General features: G+C 25.8%; 2 protein-coding genes across 4 annotated transcripts in view; one reads left to right on the top strand and one right to left on the bottom strand.

The window, feature by feature from the left end:
* Positions 1 to 23,210, bottom strand: part of LOC127279650 (ABC transporter G family member 23) — an 82,258-nt gene that overhangs the window by 40,699 nt on the left and 18,349 nt on the right. The window lies entirely within an intron of this gene.
* Positions 4,159 to 7,746, top strand: LOC127279652 (jerky protein homolog-like). Its single transcript, XM_051302162.1, has 3 exons — positions 4,159 to 4,920; positions 5,796 to 6,458; positions 7,184 to 7,746. Exons 1-3 carry the CDS (start codon positions 4,308 to 4,310, stop codon positions 7,558 to 7,560), a joined length of 1,653 nt encoding a protein of 550 aa, XP_051158119.1. The 5' UTR covers positions 4,159 to 4,307; the 3' UTR covers positions 7,561 to 7,746.

The following is a 23,210-nucleotide window of genomic DNA, read 5'->3' as shown; positions in this document are numbered from 1 at the left end:
TCTTAGTACGGCTCACAAAATATAAGCATTTTTTCTACAAATATAACCTTTTTCCATTAACATTCATTTGTTTTTTTTTTAATTTTCAAAAAAGGGTTAGTCCACTGACTTTCGTCTAATAGTGGTTGCGACCAAATTTTTAAAAAATCTAGTTTTAATATATGTGAAACTCGATGATTTCCTGAGTTCATTAACCATATTATGGTAAAAATTTTATTCCCTTTAAAAATATTAAATATCAAAAGTAGGAGGTTCACAATGTGATTTTGTAACCTTAAATTTTTCAATTTTTTTAAAAACGCTATTATTAACAAACTATTAAAAATTAGATGTTGGAACTCACCAAAAACATAAATCACTTTATTCTGCACAGAAGAACGAAAGAATTATTGTAAAAATTTATTATTTTTGGATGATATACGATTTTTAAAAAAATTTTATTTAAATATTCTCAAGATTTTTAATTACTTATAACTTTTTTGTCGGTGCTCCGAAAAAATTAAGGTTTTGCACAAAGATTTTTTATAATATTCTTTACCTTCTATTAAAATCTTACGAAGGTGTTTTGCTTCGTTTTGGAGATATTAATTTTCAAAATTTTTTATTTAAAAAGGTTAATTAAAAGACTTAAAGATAACTAGCCAAATTCAAACTGCTCCATTTTAATATATTTTTATAAAAAATGGAGCAGTTTGAATTTGGTTAGTTAACTTTAAGTCTTTTAATTAACCTTTTTAAATAAAAAATTTTGAAAATTAATATCTCCAAAACGAAGCAAAACACCTTCGTAAGATTTTAATAGAAGGTAAAGAATATTATAAAAAATCTTTGTGCAAAACCTCAATTTTTTCGGAGCACCGACAAAAAAGTTATAAGTAAATAAAAATCTTGAGAATATTTAAATAAAATTTTTTTTAAAATCGTATATCATCCAAAAATAATAAATTTTTGCAATAATTCTTTCGTTCCTCTGTGCAGAATAAAGTGATTTATGTTTTTGGTGAGTTCCAACATCTAATTTTTAATAGTTTTTTAATAATAGCGTTTTTATAAAAATTGAAAAATTTAAGGTTACAAAATCACATTGTGAACCTCCTACTTTTGATATTTAATATTTTTAAAGGGAATAAAATTTTTACCATAATATTATGGTTAATGAACTCACGGAATCATCGAGTTCCACATATATTAAAACTAGATTTTTTTAGTCAGTGGACTAACCCAAAAACATACTAAAAATCATTGCGTCCAGCTTAAAAATTGTAAATAGTAATTTAAAAATTAAAAGTACCACTTTCGCAGATAGGGGAAAAAATTCTTCAGTCATCAGAGATTGTAATGCAAAAAAAAATTAAAAATCGAAAGGTTGTAGTCAATAAAGACAAAAAGTGCCATTAAATGTAAACAGACTGTTCTAAACGGATTTCGGTAGTTTGTGGGGTAGTATGAAGGCCCCATAGTTTGCTCTCGATTTCCGGTTGCAGAAATTGTCATAAACAATGGTCAAAGTTGGTGAAACGTGGTTTTTTGGTGCTCGTTACTTTCCTTTACATTTTAGAGAAAAAAGTTGTTTTAAAAAAGAAAAGGTATAGAAACTAACCTACAAAATGGTGGATCGAAAGTTAAAATCGGATTATTTGTTTAAAAGTTATTGAATTTAAATCATTAAAAATGTCACTTTCTTAATTGTTTAATAACTTTGTTAATAATAATCCGATTGGAGTGAAACTTTCTGACAATGTGCCCCTCGCGATACTGAACAAAATGAAAAAACTTCCAACCCAATCGGATGAATAGTTTATAAATTATTCCATTTGTTAATTAAAAACATGTTGTTTTTCAACATAATTTCTACAGAACGATATGGAACGAATTCAATTTTTTTTTCTTCATTTTACTCTTGAAAAGTGATACTATCATGTACATAAAAAAAAATAAAATCGAATTTCATTATTTAATTGCAAAATTATCGATAAAGAAAAAAGGGTATCTTTTTAGTTATAAACAATTGTAATTACTCGGTCATTTTTTACTCTGTTGAGTTTATAGTAAACGCCATTGAATTTCTTTTTTCTTTGCAAAAACTTAAAAAAATACGATGTATTTTAAAGATGGGGGAAATAATTTTTTAGTTTCAAAAAATAAAAAATAATAATTGTTATTATTGTTTTTATATTGTATATTATTCTATTTTTATATAATTCTTGTATTAATTTTATTTATTTTGCTAATTTCCTTTTATATTTTCATTTTTAAAATTTAGTTTATATTCTTGTTCTAATTTGTATTTTTGTTTGTTGTTTTTAAATTAAATTTTATAATTTTTTTTATTGTCAGACTGTTATCAGAATGTTATCGTTTTGTTATTTAACCTATTCTAATATATTTTAGTTTAATTCAATAATACGTTTTTGTTAATAAAATATGTTTCATTTTTTAAACATAAATTTTGTTTGATTCAAAGTTAATATATTCTTGAGATGTAGTTAAATATATAATAAGTTTAAATGGAAAATAATTCATATGCACTCTGCATACACGGATAAACATACAGTAAATTTAATATACACACAGAATAAACTTTAACTTAGGATGATTTTCGAACGATTCATGAAAAAAAATTTTTAGGTTAAGAATCATGTCAAAATCTTATTGACAAATATTAAAATAATCAATGGAACATTTGAATTGTAACACTTTGCAGGGAATGGTAGTTTTTCGATACATAGCGGGGAACAACCAAAATAATAGAGAAAAGCAGGGTGAAGCAGGTGTCGAAAATAAGAAAATATGACATATTTCGAACGTTTTACTGGATTCAGATTTAGAGAGATAATTTTTATCCAATTTTTTTGTTAATGAATTTTTAGATTAGATTCATAAAATTTCTGTTGAATTGAAAATTCAATTAAAAAGTAATTTTGTTAATTACAAATTCGGCTGATAAAAAAGTCTTTAGCATATATATATAAAAATTCGATGTAATATAATTTATATTTTTACAACCTTTAATTTAATTCAATTTAAAAAAAATCTTTTCTTATTTTTAAGTTAATTTATTATACATTATTAATAAAATTTAATAATTATTCATTACAATACAAGTCTATGTATTTTTTTAATAAATATATAGAGAAAAGTATTTTTTGATTAATTATGAACTGATGAAATCATTTTTACAGAAGATATATTGTATATATATATATATATGTATAAAATGAAAAAAAAGTGATTAGAAATGATATTTCAAAACTGAAAACAATAAAACTTTTATAATAAAATTCCTTAAAATTTTATTGTGTACTTTATGCATTAAATTTTACATATTTAAAGTTATATGTTGTTTATGATTTATTGTAGAAAAATATTCGCTTTATTAGCTAACATTAAAAACACTTTTCTTATGAAATTCATGAAAAACATTAGTTGCATGGTTTTACAAATTCACATGCAAACTTTTTTTTGCATATATTTTCTTGTCGTGAGTAACTTATATTGTATTGGTCAAATCAAATGGAATTTCCTCTCAAGCTATTAATCAAATGAGATTCAGGAATTTCCAGATTGTTATATTATAGATCCACAACTGAATATGACATTTTGTCATATAATTTATACATAATATAAATAGGAGTTTTAATTATGTATTCAATTCAGTTTTTAAATTAATAATGCTTTTTATATGTAAAATTTTGAAACTAATATTTTATATAATGACATAGTGAAATATATTTTTAGCAAATATTTAAAATATGTATTATTTCGCCTAAACGGAAATTTTATTTAAATAAGGCCTTATTGCTTTATTAATTTGTCTATATATAAAATCTATATCAGATATAAAAATCCAAATATTTTGTGCTGTTAACAAACCGGTTTTGATTTTCTCAACTTTAAAACATAACCTCAAAAATTTCTAATCAAAACTGTGTTTTACTTTCATTTTATTTTTATTGCAAAACAACAAATAAATAATTACTCAAATAAATTGTTTATCTTATTAAAGGAGTAACAAAAAAAAAAATTTATTTGAGTCTAATAAATTTTTTTCAGTGAGATGATTATAAATACAGGCGAACCTTTCATAAGACAACCTCTAATAAGACAAATTTCCCCTATCGTGTTCCCCTTCCCTAAAACTTTAGATATATATTGCGTCATGCGCAGTAGCGTCAAGCGGAGCATATGGCTAACAATGTAAACAGAAAATAACCTGCCTAAAAATGTGCAAAAAAACCCCTATCTGTGATCACAGTTATGTAGTTTATATTTAAAGTTTAATATTTCTGTAAGTGTAAAGACTGATTATGTGCAATAAGCAACAGAAGACTCACGTGCATCTTCCATTACAGGAGAAGATTAATATTATAAAAAGCCTCAATAATGGAAGTACAAAAAATAAGTTGAGAGAAATAGCTGAGCAATACCATATTTCACCATCGGTTGTTAGTAGATTGAAGAAAAATTCAGAAAGCCTTAAAGATGTTGAGAATTTAAGTCCAAAAGTCCTGCAAAAGAGGAAGGTCAAAAAACCAGTGCATAATGCTGATTTGGAGAAAGTTTTAATCAGGTGGTTTAACGAGAAACGTGCTGCGGGTGAACCAGTGAGTGGACCGCTGATTTGCGAAAAGGCTTTGGTGTTAAATGAACAATTAAACGGCTCGGAAAATTTTAAAGCTAGCAATGGCTGGCTGCATGCGTTTAAAAAAAGATATGGTATTAGACAGTTATCTATGAAAGGAGAAAAATTATCTGCGGATGTTGATGCTGCCATAAGTTTTGCCTTTTATTTTCAAAATTTAGTTGAAGAGGAAGGCTGCGATTTGAGTTTAATTTTTAATGCAGACGAAAGTGGAGTTTATTGGAAACGGCTGCCAGAAGTAACTCTAGCTGGAGCAAACGAGGATTATGATTGTCCAGGTAAAACACACTTTAATTTAACATTTTCACAGTTTTTCTAACTTTAATAAATTAATATAAAAAAATGTTGGTAGTTTTTAATCTTTTTGACTTGTAATTATATTGAAATTCGTGAATTGCAATAATTATAACCTATAAAACTGCAAAGTTGAATGTGATGATTTTTAAAAACTTACAAAACAATTCACACTTTTTAAATTTAGTTTAAATGGAAATTATAAACTCATTTAAAGTGAAATCTCCATGAAATCTCGACTCATTCCTAATTTATTAAACTAAAAAGATTAAGGATATATGTATCTTTAAACATCAAACTAAGTAGTTTTTAACAAGGAAACTAAAAATATATTTAAAATGTATTTCACTCAATTTTGAAAGATCCAGTTGTACAATTTTCCGAAAAAATTATTTTTACTTAAAATTTGTTGTTTATTAATAATTAAGTAACATTTTGTGTTTTTACTTGAAAGTTAGTCAACGGAATTATTGTAATTTGTATCCAATTTTTATAAACAATCGCTCATTTTAATCTCCAAAAGTTTCTCTACAAATTTATTTCTTGAATTTTGTTAAAAAAAAATTTGTTCAAAAGTTATAAAATAAATAAAATTTTTTTATTTAATATTTTGTTAATGAATCATTTATTAACAAAATTAAACCGCGAACTGAATTATAGAGAATCTTTCAGATATAGTAAAATGAGTTGCTATTTTTAATAAAAATTGGATAAAAATTAAAATTATTCACTAACTTTTAAGAAAAAACACAAAATGTTTATTAATTATTAATAGACAAAAAAATTTTTGCAATTTTCTCTGTAGTGACTCCAATACATATTTATAGTTACAATTTATTTTAATATTTTTTTTATGCAGGTTGGAAATTAAAAAAGGACCGGGTGACCGTTTTATTTTGTTCAAACGCAGATGGTTCTTTCACTCTACCATTACTAGTTATTGGAAAATCTGAAAGACCCCGTTGCTTTAATAATAATTATACTACGTCTTTACCAGTCACGTATACACATCAAGCCTCAGCTTGGATGAATGCAAAGATTTTTTTCAGTTGGTATAAAGATCAGTTTATTCCGTTAGTACAGGCCATGCAAGTGCAAACACAAAAATATGGAAAAGTATTGCTGTTACTCGATAATGCTAACTGCCATCCACCGAAAGAAATTCTAAATAATGTAAACGAAAATTTTAAAGTTGAATTTTTACCTCCCAACGTTACGTCACTCATCCAGCCAATGGATCAAGGCGTATTTGCAAAGGCAAAAACTCTCTATCGAAAGGATCTACTTAGATTGTTAATATTAAAAAATGACCACATTGCTGTTCAGGACTTTATGAAATCTTTTAACCTCAGAGACTGCTGTTGCATGCTTGCAAAGGCATTCCAATCCTTGACTCAGGAGAACTTACAAAATGCTTGGAATAAGCTCCGTGGAATTTCAAGAGTAATGGAAAAGAATAGTAATGATTCTGACAATTCAACAACAATTAGCCAAATGCATGCAATGGTCAACAAAATTAAAGGTAAATTATATCCTACGTTTTTATTCATTTATGTTCATAAAATGGAAATATATTTTTGCAATACTAATTTCTAAATTAGTTTTTTTTTTTCTAAATCAAAGTTTTCAAAATGGTGGATGATCAAAAATAGGTCTTGAAAATGCACTGCAATGTAATAAATGATTTATCATATAATTATTCAAAATAATACAACAATTCTTCTTATTCGTGAGGTTTTTGAGTCTCTAGTCAAGAATCGGATAGCAAAATTTAATTTTTCAAAATTCTGGATTTATGTGATAAATCACTGATTACATTGCAATGCATTTTTAAGACCTATTTTTGATCATCTACCATTTTAAAAATTTTGAATATTTAATTTTTTTTAAAAATGCCAACATAAAGTGTAGCTAAAAATAAAAGAATTTGTGACCTGAAAAATCTTTTGCTCAATAATTGAAAAAGTTATGAATTTTTTTTTTTTTTAAAAAAAGTGCATTTTCCCCGTGTACTTTCAATGGGAAATTTCGATTGATTACTGGCACTATGTATTGAAAACGAACTGGGGGGTGGTCCAAATAAAATTCGAAAGTCGACTTTTTTACGGACACTCTAATCCCACGTACATATTTTACACTCTCTTTATTCATCAACACTTGTATCATAAATGTTTGTTTATAGAGCAAAGTTTTTGTTATAAGATTATTATAATTAAAATTTACAATAACTTTCTTATTGTTGAATAGGTCTTGAAAAAGTTGATCGATCTGAGGTGAAAGAATGGTTATCTGAAGATCAGCACGAGCCTGGATGGAAACAACTCAGCGACTGCGAAATTATTGAAATTGTCACAGGAAAAAATCCTCAAACCATTGCGAAGGAAAAGTTACATGAGAGAAAAATCTTCCAATCAATAGAGCCTAACAGTATCAGTATTCCAAGTTCTGAAGATATTAACACCACAGTTCACATTTTACACAATTGGTGTAAACAGAAAAATGAATATACACTTTCGGATTATCGTCTCTTTCGGAAATGGGAGAATCTGACTATGAAAAAATCTCAAGAAGAAGTTTCCAAAAGTTCTGATGCTAACAATAGTGATATAATTCCAAAGCTATAATGTCAAAGAATATACGAATGTTATGAAATGTGTTCTTCATAAATAATTACATTAAAAATATTTATTTTCATTATATATTTAAAACGTTGCTTTATAATATTTTAAATTACATTATGTAAGAAAATTGTTGAAACTCAGATCTTTATTTTAATTCTAAATATATTATGAGACAAATAATAAAAATTACTTAATTCTCGTTACATTTGTACCCTATCTTTTTCATTTATAATAATTATACAAATTACATCATTATATAAATTCTTTTAAATACTTCTAGAATCGATTATCTGTTTCATTTTTTTTTTTTTTTTTTGAATTACAACTATTACAATTCATTAATTTAATTTCTAATAAATAACTTTATTTTAGAGGTAGATGGTAATAATTTAAAAGATTAAAGCCAAATATTAAAGTTTGATATTTCCTTGTTAGATAATACTTTGCACACTTAAAAACTACTTATCATATCTCTTACCTGTAATAAAATAAATTCTAAAGAGGTAATTTATATTTTTCAAAAATTTTAAGCCCAATTAAATATCTTCTAAAATACTATGTATTTTTAAATCGAAAAAAACAAAATAACTGCAATATAAAACATAAATAAAATACTTAATAGAAATAAAAAAACAACCACTATTATGAATTGTCAAAACCTATCAAAACACAATAGCATAAATATTAGGCTAATTTTGGTTATGGAAAAAATGCAAGAAAGAAATTTATGATTACTTTCTGTAATTTTTCTACTATTTTTTATATTCATCTCTTTATTTCTTCTAACATAATTTTCAATAAACTCCAACATTATTTTGAAATAGACCGCCATGCGCAAACGGTCACTGCGCATCAATTTCTCCTCTTGCGAAAAACCTGCTTTAAGAGAACCCCCCACTAAAATTGTCTTATGAGAGGTTTCGCTGTATAACTTTGAATATTGAATTTGAAATATAAATTTCAGTGTGATAACACATTAAGTTGCAGTCCCTTGACAGCGTTTTGCGTTGCGTTTTGTAACTAGGCCATGAGTGTAAACATAGCAAACATATATCTGCATCTCTTTTTCACACATGGTCTAGTGACAAAACGCTTCTATGGGACTGCAGCTTTACTTCAATTTGAGAAAAGCGGTTGGTTCCCATTGTCCCCACTCACCCGCCATTTGTCATAATTCTCGTAAACTACTGCACCCTGCTCTAGTAAAAATATAGTGACTTTACTGTTACAATTAAAAGTTACTAAATTTTTACTAGAGCAGGGTGCGGTAGTTGACGAGAATTATGACAAATGGCGAGTGGGGACATTGGAAACCAACCAAACACAAAATTTTAAAATTTATTTTTTACTAGGTGATTAACTTCCCCTCCCTGTCCCAAAATAGTTATACGCCCATTAATTTTAAATTTAGAGAGATTTAAATATTTCATTTTTTATTGAAAAAAATAATTTTAATTTTAATAATTTTTCGTAAAATTTTCAATTGTTATTTGTTAAGATGCTTTTCATTAGAAGAGTTACACATTGAGCAAAGTGTAAAAGTTGCGCTTTCATAAGTGAAGTGTTGAAATTGGAATCGGTTATGAGAAATGGAATAGATTGGTGAAAATGTTCGTGCACTCAAATATATATATATGTATACGGTTGCGAGTGTATTTCGCTCAGGTTTTATCAACGACTCCGTCTCCTGTTTATCCGGCTCTGTGATGCAATTTACACGCAGTATATAGTGAATGTTAGATTGTAATTGGGCTGGCAAGGTTGGGTAATTTGGTAAGAAAATTGAAGCAGCTCTTGCAACTTAAATGGCCCTTTTTATATGGGGATTTCCCATTTGTTTGGAAAATTAATTTTTACACACGAAAAAAAATTAATGATTAAACTTAATTAAATTGATTAAAAAAAAAATTAAATAATAAAATTTTATTCATTGCTAAAAAAAATAGAAATACTTACAAATTTTTTTTTTAGGAAAGATAACATTGTGTTTTATTTTATATCTGTTTGCTACACTCTTTTACGTATATGCCTACACTTTTTTTGTCTTTTTCTAACTCATCTGTTGTCATAGCAACAAGTGCGTTAGAAAAGGACAAAAATGTGTAGGCATATTGGGATCTGAAATACTGCGATACGCCATCTGGTGACGACCCCGTTGTGTCAGCCATTTTTCGTTTCATCATTTTAAAATATATGTAGAAGAAAGAGATAAAAAATCAAGATGGCTGACGCAACGGGGTCAGTTTCTCCATAATTCCCTATGATTTCAGATACGGTTAAGAGTGTACATATCTAGGGAATTTTGGGGAATTTCAAGTTCTTTGAAGGTGTTTCTACAATAAATTTCAACCTGTTTTTGTTTTCCACCTGACTAGCTTGTGTACGCACGCAACAATTTTCAGTTGTCGAAAATTAAATTAATTAATAAATTACTAATTAATTCAATTTAATTAATTAATGTAATATACAATATTAGTACTAATTAATTAAGTTGAATTAACTAGTAATTCATTAATTAGGTAGGTTAATGCAATAAAAAAATTTATAATAAAATCAATTCTAGTGTCACTTGAGAACCTAACCTATAAAAAAGTAATGCTCAAATCTGTATATGTTCCAGATAATTTAAATTGAGATTTCTTTTATCGCTTTTAGATATAAGAAGGGCCTGTCTTCACATTATTATTTTAATCAGACATAACTACAAATATTAGGCACCTTCTACAATAGAATTGAATTATCACATTTATTGACAATTGTCGATAAATAATCAGGTAAGTGTATTTCGGAAAATTCGAAGTGAAGAAAATTTTTTACCAAAGGTGTAAATGCTCCATAAAGGTGCTTTTATACCTCCAGTATTTTGGTCAAGCAATCAGCTGGATTGAATTTTCACTGAATTTGATTGGCTTTAAAAATATTCAATTTTCACAGTGGAAATGGAATATTTGTCAGAGCTAATCAAATTCAGTGATTTTCCGTGAAAATTTTATCCAGTCGATTGCTTGACCCGCTTGACCAAAATTAGGTATTTCACTTTCAAATATGGCTGCCCGATCAGCTGGAAGCCTGGAGGGACAACAAATAATTTTACTATAGTCCATCTACAGTTGGTAACGTTGAAAACTTCAAAAACTTAACCTAAAAATCACTTGTTTGACAGTTCTTTATTGTTTTTTTCGTTTGTTGTCCCTCCAGGCTTCGACGTCATCAGCCTCTGACGTCACAAGGTAAAATGCCTAATACTGGAGGTATAAAAGCACCTTAAAAATCACCTTGAAGACACGATTCAATTTAGCTATTGTGGAAACAGCCTTAGTTTTAAAGATCTGTTTACATTTTACATTCATATTCAGTGATAGTTTATGCTTAAATCTCACATTAAATGAAAAATTTAGAAATATAGTGATATATTAAAGTTTTTTAACATAATATTGTTAATAACGATTGTACGATAAATTATAAAAGTTTATATGGACATTGTCATTGACAAACTAAAAGCACACGATGAAATATGTTGAAAATTGACGAATTCTTGGTAAAGTGGATAAAAAGAAGTATAAACACTATACTAAATGCAAAAAGGCTCGTTGACTTTGACGTCATTCTTAATACATATATATATGTAAAAGAACGCGTAAATATAAACGGAGAAAAAAATCATCAGGTACTTATTTCGTACGCACTCTCAAATCGCATGGACCCATACAGCCACTGTTTTTCTACCGCAATGACGTGTACATGTAAAAGAATTTACTATATTTTAATTTTTTTTTTTTATATAGAAAATACAATTCTCGCGGGGAAGTCCTTTTTCCACTTTGTATATTACAAGTTCTTTCTAAGTTAAGGACTTATAATCCGTTATTGACGCAGCCGGTTTTTTTTTCTCTCATCATCCAGTTGAATATTCATAATAAAGTCAAGATGTGATCTAAATACCTGATTCATAATTATATTTACAAGAAATCAAACAGGTATAAATGCAATAAAAAGTTGTGTTTTTTTTTTCAAGAATATTGTTCAATATGTTCATAAATTTTCACTAATATTTTTTTTTCTTTTTTTTTTATGTAACTTGTTCGTGAAGCTCTCTTGAATTGATATTTTATTATTTCGCATAGATATACAATACGTTTATTCATCATTTATTAATCTATTTCTTTGATCAAAGTCTAAAATATAATGCAAAGCAGCAACTTAGTTTTTCTCGTTAATATTATACGCGTTTAGAATTCTATATTACAAAAAAGGACAATTTCATATTTAAATTGAATTTACCAGACATTGTTTTAGATATTATTTTCTTTTCTTTTTTTTTGCCTTTTCTATTATATTGATTTTTTTTATTGAAACGGATGTTTTTTTATAAATGAAGCGAAAACAAATCTTGAACTATCGCACTGAAATAAGCCGTCTCGGTTTAAAAAAAAAAAAATTCGTTACAAGAATACATAATATACAATCTGTGTGCAAGTTCGATTAGCATGACATACGCGACGTGGCCTTCTCGTGGCCGTTTTAGCGTCTTATAAATACATACAGTTGATATATGCATGTGTATATATTGTTAACTATATAACGTATCAAAAGATACTTTCGAGGCAAATTAATCGAATCGCCTCCTGTTAAATTATTTCGTTGTCTCATGTTTCACGTAGATTATACACACTGTATAGTTAAAGCATATATATTCTATCATACTCATACCTGGTGAATTCGCTGATTCATAAATAGCATAACCATATATTTATTTCTTAGTATTTTTCTTTTTTTTTTTTAATATGAAAATTTTATAAGAAAAAGTTTGAAAAACATAATTTGTTTATTTTGCAAATTTTAATTATATACCTAGTTGAAACAAAAATAGAAGGGAGGGGGTCGGTTGTAACAAACAGAATATTTAATAAATTATGAAAATTATCAAGTGTTTTAACCCCTTCGCAGTCTAGTAGAAACATCGTTTATGGGCCCAAAACGGTCAAAAAAAAAGTTTCCAAAAAAGTATCATATCATCGTATTAAACGTTTTTGGGGTCGCTGAATCCGAATTTGAGGTCAAATTTAAAAAATTCAAAATGGCGGATCCAATATGGCAGAAAAATTTAAAGTTGATTCGATTCGTTCAAAATTTGGTACTCGGCGGTTTTTGGGGTCGCTAAGTCCAAATTTGATGTCAGATTTTAAAAATTCATAATAGCGGATCCAATATGGCGGAAAATTTTTTAATTGATTCGATTCGTTCGAAATTCGGTACTTTAGTGTACCGAACACCAAATTTTGAACGAATCGAATAAATTAAAAAATTTTCCGCCATATTGAGTCCGCCGTTTTTAATTTTTTAAATCTGACCTCAAATTTGGATTCAGCAACCCGAAAACCCCCGAGTATCGAATTTGGAACGAATGGAATCAGTTTTAAAATTTTCTACCATATTGGGTCGCCATATTAGGTCCGCCATTTTGAATTTTTTAAATCTGACCTCAAATTTGTATTTAGCGACTCCAAAAAACCTAAAGGAACGATTTTTATGCACGACTTTTTTTTGGACATATATGGGTCATCGACTGTCAAGAGGTTAATAATAATAATGATAATTTCTGCTGTCAATAAATCAGTTATTTCTGCTATAAATTATAATAAAACAATGAAAAATTCAACATTTTCACACGAAACGCATTTTTAAGAAATTAACTTTTACAACCTACCCCGTATTTTTGGGGCAGGTTGTAACAGTTAAGGAGCTTCAACCCACGAAGTAGTATAAGGAGACTCTACTGCTATACTATATGTATATTAAGCCCACGAAAAGTTGATTTCCCCGTTTTTCCACGAAGCTGAAGTACGCAACGTTTATGATAAACGATTTTTAAAAAAATAATTTTTTAAAATTAAAAATTCTATAATTTTTTGCGTAAAAAATATTTTTTGTATTTTTCATTAATCAACAAATTATAAAAAAATATATTTTTGGCAAAAAATTATAGAATTTTTCATTTTAAAAAATTATTTTTTTAAAAATCGTTTATCATAAACGTTGCGTACTTCAGCTTTGTGTTTTTCTTACAATTAACGGAGATGTCGAACCTATCGGAAAAGTTGGGAACTAGTTACCCACACTGACACAAAATGTGTACATACAGTTACTAACACATAGAACTTTCGCAAAATGGCTGCCGTAACATAACCTGCATAAACTGATTGTTTTTATATCGCTTTGTTTTTTTCTGGTTTTTGTAAATAATTTAAAGAAAAATAAGGAAATATTTTGGGGGAGACCCCCCAGACAGTGGGGTCTCCTTATACTACTCCGTGCTTCAACCCATTAACATAACCTCAAACTAAAAAGTAGTTTTTAACAGAACTAAAAATATATTTAAAATTTATTTACACCCAAATTCGACAGATCCAATTGTAAAATTTTGGAAAAAAAATTATTTTGAGTTTAAATTTGTTGTTAAATAATAATTAATAATAATAATAATAATATTTTTTCTTAAAAGTTAGTGAACAATTATAATTTTTATCCAATTTTTATAAACAATGACTCATTTTTCTCTTTGAAAGATTCTCTACAATTCTGATTTTGTCTTTTTGTCAAATAATGGTTTGTTTAAAAAAAATAAAAATTTTATTTGTTTATTAACTTTTGAACAAAATATTTTTAATAAAATACCAACAAACAGAATTGTAGAAAATCTTTTAAAGAGAAAAATGAGCTATTGTTTGTAAGAATTGCATAAAAATTACAATTGTTCACTAACTTTAAACAAACAATATAAAAAGTTTCAAAATTTGTTAAAATTAATTTTATTTGTTATTAAAAACAGTTTTTTAGTTTGAAATTATGTTAATGGGTTGAACCTCCACACAGAGAAAAATGGAAAAACGAATAAAGTAACTTTTACTACTTTAAAAGTAAAATTGGACCTGTCCGAAGTTTCTGCGCATCTCTGGCAACTTTTACTCGAAAAATAGTAAATTTTACTGTTTCCGTAGTAATTTTTACTATTTCTGAAGTAAATTTTACTATTTTTGGAGTAAAAGTTGCCAGAGATGCGCAGAAACTTCGGACAGGTCCAATTTTACTTTTAAAGTAGTAAAAGTTACTTTTTCTTTTTTTCCGTGCATAATAAAAAAAAATTTATTTAACTTATATTCATGTGTACATTTTAGGAATTATAGTGATAAACAATAAAGTATGATGCAGGTTCAAAAAATTATTCTACTGAAAACGAAATAACGTCTGACAATACAATTCTGTTATCACTTTAAATTGCTCTCACTTTTCGTAGTAGAAACAGAATGCAGTTTGACTCTTCAGTTCAATTATTTTTCAATATTTAACACATAAAATTGTGGTGCATGATTATCCCATAAAAATCATTAATAGAATTTTCGTTTTAAAGTACATTTTATTAGAAATAATTATTTTCTAAACGAATTTTCAATTTTTGAATTAAAATTTGACAAAATTTATTTTTATACGAATTTTTACTTCACAAAATTTTACATAAATTTATTTGTGTGGCAGTACACTAGAAAGGGGTTTTAAAAAATTCTAACAATTAAAAATTCGGATAAATTAAAATTCGGTGAATTGTTATTTCTTTCATTCAAAAATTCAAATCACATGAAATTCGATTGAATGAGAATTCTGTTAAATTAAAATTCATTTATATCAAAAATCATGTAAAGAAAATGACTGTAAAATAAAAATTCTGACAAACAAAAATTTGATAGCTAAAAATTTCGTTAAATAAAAATTGGTATAAAAAAAAATTTATCAAATTTCAATTCGAAAATTGAAAATTCGACATAAAAATAATTATTTATAATAAAATACTTTAAAATAAAAATTATAATTAATGATTTTTATGGAAAATTAATGAGCCCTATAAATTTTTTTTTACATATATATATATATATATATATATATATTCAAAAGTATAGATAAGTAAATGTTGTCAAATTACTATACTAAAATAATTATATTGCTTATCGTAATATTAAAATAAAAAAAAATAAATTTAGGTACGTAATTATTTTTTTTACTGATTATTGTGATAATATTTCTGCTTCAATGAATCGACGAGGTTCTGTTAAATATATAAATAAATAAACAATGTAACATATTCTATATTTATCTACTGATTAAATTTTGCATTTTATTCCTAAAATATAAAAAAATGAAAGAAAATGTTTAAAAAAATAAAATATTATATTTAAAAAATAATTATAATATTAAAATGTTTAAACGCGATTGTAATGAAATTATTAAGAAAATGATAAATGTTTAGTTGATATGCAAATAATAATTAAATTAATATGTAGTTTTTACTTTGTATAAGTAAAATTAATAATTTATTCATTTATTATAATTATTATATCTGAAGAAATAAATACAAATAATAATATATTATAATTATAACAAAATATATTTAACAGAAATTTCTATACTAAGAAAAAATTATTAACTTTATAATACATCATTTGACTAATATTAAATAAATATTTTCAAAAGAATTATTATCAGAATCAAATAATTATTTGGTTTCAAATAAATATTTACCAATGGTAAAATAATCTATCATCATTTTATTCGATTAATATTCTTCAGTGTAGTTAATTTTAGGCATTCAAACATCATTTATTCCTTTTCTTTCATTATTCACATATAATATAGGGCAATGTTATTTATTTTTTTTATACATAAAAACAGTGAAAAGAAAAGAATAATCAATATGCTAAAAATTACTCATAAAATGTACACAGAAAAATATATAAACTAACTTTTACTATACTTACAAAGTTAAATCTAAACTATCTGAAACTTCTACGCATCACTGGCAACTTTTGCTATACGGAAATAGAAAAAATTACTCCGGAAATATTTTTGTTTTTTACTATTTCCAAAGCAGAAGTTGCCAGAAATCATTAATTTATTAAATATTGATTTAGCTCTGAGATAAATATATTTTTTCTCTGGTTATAGTTTTGTTTTCTTATACATGCGTATATTAAGTGTGGGTGTAAACTCTAAATTATTTTAATGACGTATTATTATTAAACGTATGTTTTTGAATACAGAGGGTCTTTTTTATAAAGCGTTTGCGCACGCAAATGCAGATATAGAATACATACTTATACATATATGTATGATTGATTAGAATACATTGCTGGTCAATAAAAAAAAAAGCTTGAAACATTGATATTCAAAGGTATAAAACTACAAAGTACGAAACCGAATTCATTTCAAATCATAGGCAGGCTAAACATCGTCGGAGCTGAAAATTAATTTTTTCTCAGAAATAATATTTTTCAAAGAATTTTAATTCCTGAAATTGTTTTTTTTTTACGAAGTTACAACGAATTTAATTTTCAAAGTCAGAATCGTTATTTATCTTAAGATTAAGAAAAAAAAACTCCTTCTTTTTTGTTCCAATTTTTTTTTTTTTTGGAATTATCTTCATAGTAAAGAATATTTTCCATAAGAATTTATTTTGTGCCCAATACTGGTAGAAGAGAAAATTTTTTTTTATTTTTTTAAAGAAACCCTCACAACAAAAGGATATCCTAAACTAATGTAGGATATCCTGAAAACGTCCATAGGATATCCTAGGATATCCTCAGAACATCCAAACCGCCGTTACGTAGGATGTTTTTGGGATATCCTGGGGATATCCTGAGGATATTTTAGTGATATCCTGAGGATATTCTAGGGATATCCCTGGGATATTCCACGGATATCCTAGTGATATCGTTGGGATATTCTTGGGATAAACTTGGTATATCGTTAAAATATTTTAGAAATATCGCTAAGATCTCCATAGGATATCATTATGATTCAAATTTTGACTATTTGAGATAGCGATTTTTTGATACAAATAGATAGCGCTTGAGTTGGTTTCAAGAGATTTTTTAAAGAAAAAGTAGAAAAAAGAATTCTTGTAGACAAGGTAAATCGTTTTAGATATCTTGGAAATACATTATAAATACATCCAAAAATTATGTTTTCCATTTTTATTTAATTAATTTGTATGTTAAGGTCGTTTTATGGATACCTTAGGGACATTTTTAGAACGACTCAAGGATATTCTAACCCTTAAGATAATATAGACATACTGTGGATATCCTTAGGACGTCCTAAGGACATCCCTAATTATTCCAGGGATATCCTTGGGATATCCTTAGGACGTCCTGTAGATATCCTAATAATATCCGGGGAAATGATTAGGATATCCCTGGGACGTCCTAGGGACATCCTTAGATATCCCTAGGATATCCTAACCGCTGCTACTTTGGATATCCTTAAAGTATCCTTAGGATATTCCTGGGGTATCCCTAGGATATCCAAGGGATGTTTTTGGAATATCATAGGATATCTGGTGCTGTGAGGGAAAATTTTATTTTTCTCAAAAAATAAAATAGCAATAAAAAATTTCTCTAAATTTACCTATAATTGTTTTTCTTTGATAGTTTTTTCATTTTATGAAAAAATAATTGCAAAATTATTTATTTTTGGAAGCATTTAATGAAATATAATTTTTTACAAAATATTTAATTGATAGGTTAGATAATATTTTTTTTTTTTTTTTAAGTTTTCAATCCAAGAAATAACTCTTATTATGCTGATATATTCATTATAACCTTTTCTTTAAAAAAAAAAAGTTGACAATTGAAAAGAGTTAGATCTCTCGTTCATGATAGATAATTTTTGATGTTTTTAATTACAATGTTAGTTATTATAATACTATAATTATACCATTTTTACTATGGAATTTTAAAGAGAATATTTAATAGAATTTATTTTTCTATACCAGTTAAAATTTGATGAAAAATGAGATAGGTTTCTTTTCGACGCGCGGCTTCATTTATATAAGACAAATTAATTTTTTTTAACCTATAATGATAACTTCAATTAAATTATTATATAGTTCCTATTATAAATGAGAGGCATGAATAATGCCTAAAATTAACTCGTTAGAATTTTTATTTGATTGAATTTCATTAGATAGAATTTTCTTTTAGCCGAATTTTTATTCGAATTATTTTTTGACAGAATTTTTATTAAATCGATTTTCTATATTACATAATTTTATATTATAAAAAAAATTCCTTATTTAAATATAAAATTCTATTTTTGTGCTGTGTGGGACAGTTTGTAATTTCATTTTCATTTCATTTATTAAGTTAACGGGACATGCCCTTTCGTACAATAGTACTTATTATAATATAGATACAAACTTGTATATAAAAAATATAAATATAATTATAACTAGGTTGGTGCATTTTAATTATTATTTAGTATTAATCTACATAATGCCGAGGTGAATCTTGTTAAATTATTGTCAAATAGGTCTATTTCGTTAGAAATTGAATTAGCTTCTCTACTAAGTCTATCAATTAAAGCATTGTTCCCATAGTTTGTTCTATGAAATGCTACAGAAAAAAGTAAGTAATTCCTTGTTGTTCTTACTGGAACGGACAAATTTATTAATGACAGAAGAGAAGGACACTGAATAATTCCGTTTAATAGTCTGTACAAGAAACTTATATATATATAAGAAACTTATTATAACATATATGTTAATGTTTTACTTAAAGGTTAGTTTACACAGGGCGCATGTAAATTTCCACTGGAAATCCAGTAGAACCTTCAAAATATAACATATCTTCATATTTTTAACACCTTCCCCACCTTGCATTTCTCTATTCTAGTTCCCCACCATGTATCGATAAAAGCTACCATTCCCTACAAAGTGTCATAATTTGGATGTTCCACTGATTATTTTATATTTATTTGTCAACAAGATTTTGTCATGAATCTTAACCTAAAAATTTATTTTTCTTGTATCGTTGGTAAATCATTTTTCATTTTAAGTAAAAGTTTATTCTGTGTGTATTAAATTTACTGTATTTTTATCCAAAGTGCGCAAAAACAAAAAAAAATAATGTACTGGATATCAAAGAATTATTTTTTACCTTTTTTTACTTTAACTCAATATATTTAACTGGATATCAAGAATAGCGATCAAATAGAAATTTTGTTAAATTAATTTTCGGTTAAGTGAAAATTTTGTAATATGAAAAATCGGTTATATCAAAAATTGTTTTATTGAAAATTCTATCAAAAAATAGTTGGAACAAATAAAAATTCGGTTTAAAAGTATAAATTCTATCCAATAAAATTTTATCTATAATAAAAATTCAAACAAATTAATTTTTAGAATTTTTTATGCGTCTTATTATAATTTAAGCAAATCGTAAACTTTACGGTATTTATAAAAAAGGCTTTTATGAAATCATTTGTCAATAATTTGATAATGAAAACTAATTCTATTGAAGAATATTTTTTTGAATAATCCCCTAACTTCCTCCTTTGATTTTTAAACTGGCCTTGTCCTTGTATATGGTCTTCTGATTTTTTTGTGCTTAAGGTTACTGAGGTGAAGGAAAACGCAACACGTCACATATATAGTGTAGGTACGAGATGTTAATTTTATACTCGTTTATCTAATATATTGACGTTCTATTAGAATTTAAAAGTAATAATATAATATCAACAGTGAATCAGCATTTTTTTTTTATTTATTCAAACAATTTTTAGGGAATTACATTTTTTGAGTAATTTTTGTTTATAATTTTGAATATACAAAAGTTCAAAAAAAGCGGTTTTGCAAATTTTTAGAAAAGTATATAACCAATTTTTTATACTACAGAATTTTTTACTTAACCAAACAATCATTTAACAAAATTTCTAATTGATTGAATTTTCATTTGTTCGAAATTTGCAAATGGTCGAACAAACAATCGACAGAAAGATTTCGGCGCGATTTTTAAAATCAACCAATCACAATTTTAATTTTTGATTGGTTGATTTTAAAAATCGCTCCTAAATCTTTCTGTCGATTATTTGTTCGGCCATTTGGAATTTCGGACAAATGAAAATTCTATCAATTAGAAATTTTGTTAAATTATTTTCCGGTTAAGTAAAAATTCTGTAGTATGAAAAATCGGTTATATGGAAATTATAGCAAATAATAATTCGAACAAATAAAAATTCGACTCAAAAATAATTATGACAAATGAAATTCCATAAAATGAAAATTATAACTAATGATTTTTAGAACATAATCATGCGTACCAATTAAAAAAAAATTTATTTCTTTTTGATAAAAAATAATTTTGTCAAGTTCAGAAATTAACAAAGCAGTTGAAACCTATATTCATAAAGTATTTATTTATATAATTAACTTTCCAATATGTATTTCACAGGTCCAGAGTAAAATATTTTTCTTTCTCTCTTATACTCTCAAAGAAGAATTATAAATTTCGGTTCACCCTTGGCTATATATAAATATATATATATATATAATTTTTTCTTATTTCTTGTAAATAATTCTCATTGTAATGAGAAAACATTATCTGCTAAAGATTTTTTGCACTTTTAGTTTGATACCAGTAGTATGTATTTATTTCATTTTAAGACTTCGTATTCGACGTTATGTCTCAAGGCGGATCAGTCTGCACTTTCTCAATCCAGAATATACGTAATCGATTAAATAAGATCGGATTTTTTAATTGTAAGAAGTTACTTTTTCCTTTAAAGATGTAATAAAAATAATTATTCCCGCGTAAATAAAAAAAAATTTCAGAAAATATCTCAGACGGTTCATTATATATACATAAAACTATTAAAAATATTTAAAAATAATTTTTCATATACACTTATAAATAAAAAGGACATGATTTTTTTTCATTATTACCTATTATTATTATTTGAAAAAAATAAATGTTTATCTTAAAAAAAAAATTTGATATTTTTGTTTTTTAAATATAAACTTCTTTTTATCGATTTAAAAAATCTGCCATGTCATTTTGCTGTGTCTGAGAGACTGACTGGTTAGCATATAAATTCCTCTTCTATTTCTTTAGCACAAAAACATCATTTATAAAAACGAGAATTTAAAATTAAAGTATCATTGTGTAAAAAATTAATAATAAATTGACGTAATTATTCGAAATTCTTGTTAATAATATTATAATGGATAGTTTTAGATTATTATCACAAGTATAGAAAAGTTATTAATTATTTTTTTTTAAAAAAATTATACAATTTTTTCTTTATAGAATCGAGAGAATGGATTTTCATGAAAAGTTATAGATTTTAGAATTATTTTGCTGATTTTAAAGTATATAGTAGAAATTTCTTACATAAGAGACTTGTTTTTATCAATTTATTCTGACCAAAAATGTTCTTATTTACATAATCAGAAAGAAATAGAATTACGTATATATACATACAGTAAGTTACATATTTTACTAAGGTATTAGGGTTAATAGAAAAGTATGTTACAACACTGATTTGATCTCTTTAAATTTATAAAATATATATGTTTTATTTATTAAAGTTGAGGAATAATTTGGAATTTATTTTATTAGAATATATTATTTATATATATATATACATATATTTGAGGATATTGAACTTGAAAATAATAATTTCCTTCTCTAATTTATAAAACTAATGGAATAATGTTCGATCCAAGAAATGTTTTTTTATGTGGAATATTAATTGTTTACACGCTTCCTTAAATATGATTGGGAAACGTTCACAAAAGTGACTCACTTTTTCAAGAATTTTGACCCCTACCTCCCCACCCCCTATCATGCTATTTTACTATATTTTCTTATAGAAAAAATACATTGATTCACGTTTGGCCCCTTCCCCTCAGTTTTTGATATCATTTGTGAACTTGTTTTCTTTTATAGTACATATAAAAATTGTTAAATACATACATCAAAGTCGTGTTTACACGCCTTTTTGATTGTTTTTGCATTGTCATGTTTCATAACATTTTAATTCACTTAAGGAGATTCAACCCATTGACATAACCTCAAACTAAAAAGTCTTTTTTAATAACAAAAAAAAATGACGCCTGCTATTAAAAATGATAATATTGAATGAAATATCACTAGTAAATTAATTAATATACAATATTTAGAAACTGATACAGTTGACACAAAATTTTATATGTTTTCCTCAATATTTTATTTTTTAGAAAACTAACCTCAAAAACTTTGCTTTATTGATTACAAATTTTTAAAAATATGAAGAAATTGTTAAATAATTATATTTTAAAAGCAACTTTTTTTGTACATTAAATCTGAATAATAAAATTTGTGATAATCTTCTATTATATTAAGTTAACAAATTTCCAAAAGCGACACGACACCGTCCTTGGAAAATCTATTTTCACTTATTTTCAAATAAATCAAAATACTTTGCCATATACTTTTAGAAAATCTTACATACTTTTTTTGTAACATGTTTTTTCAATTTTAACCCGAAAAATGGTTATTTTGCATTTTCATCCCAAAAAGGGTTATTTTGCAATTTTATGCAATTTTTTACAAATTTTTGGATATATACCTTTAAAATTACTCTATTTTTAAAAAGTTACTTATAAACAATTTTTTTCAATTTTTTAACCCGAAAAAGGGTTATTTTGCATTTTCATCACAAAAAAGGGTTATCTTGCAATTTTGTGCAATTTTTTTTACGAATTTTTGGATATATACCATTAAAAGTACTATATTTTTAAAAAGTTACTTATAAACAATTTTTTTCAATTTTTAAACCCGAAAAAG

The sequence above is a fragment of the Leptopilina boulardi genome, unplaced genomic scaffold, assembly GCF_019393585.1.
Source record: "Leptopilina boulardi isolate dan_hultmark-lab unplaced genomic scaffold, ZJU_Lbou_2.1 LbouV2_221, whole genome shotgun sequence".
Taxonomy (NCBI): Eukaryota; Metazoa; Arthropoda; class Insecta; order Hymenoptera; family Figitidae; genus Leptopilina; species Leptopilina boulardi.
Note: the sequence above shows the minus strand (reverse complement) of the source record. Positions and strands in the feature narration are given on the sequence as shown.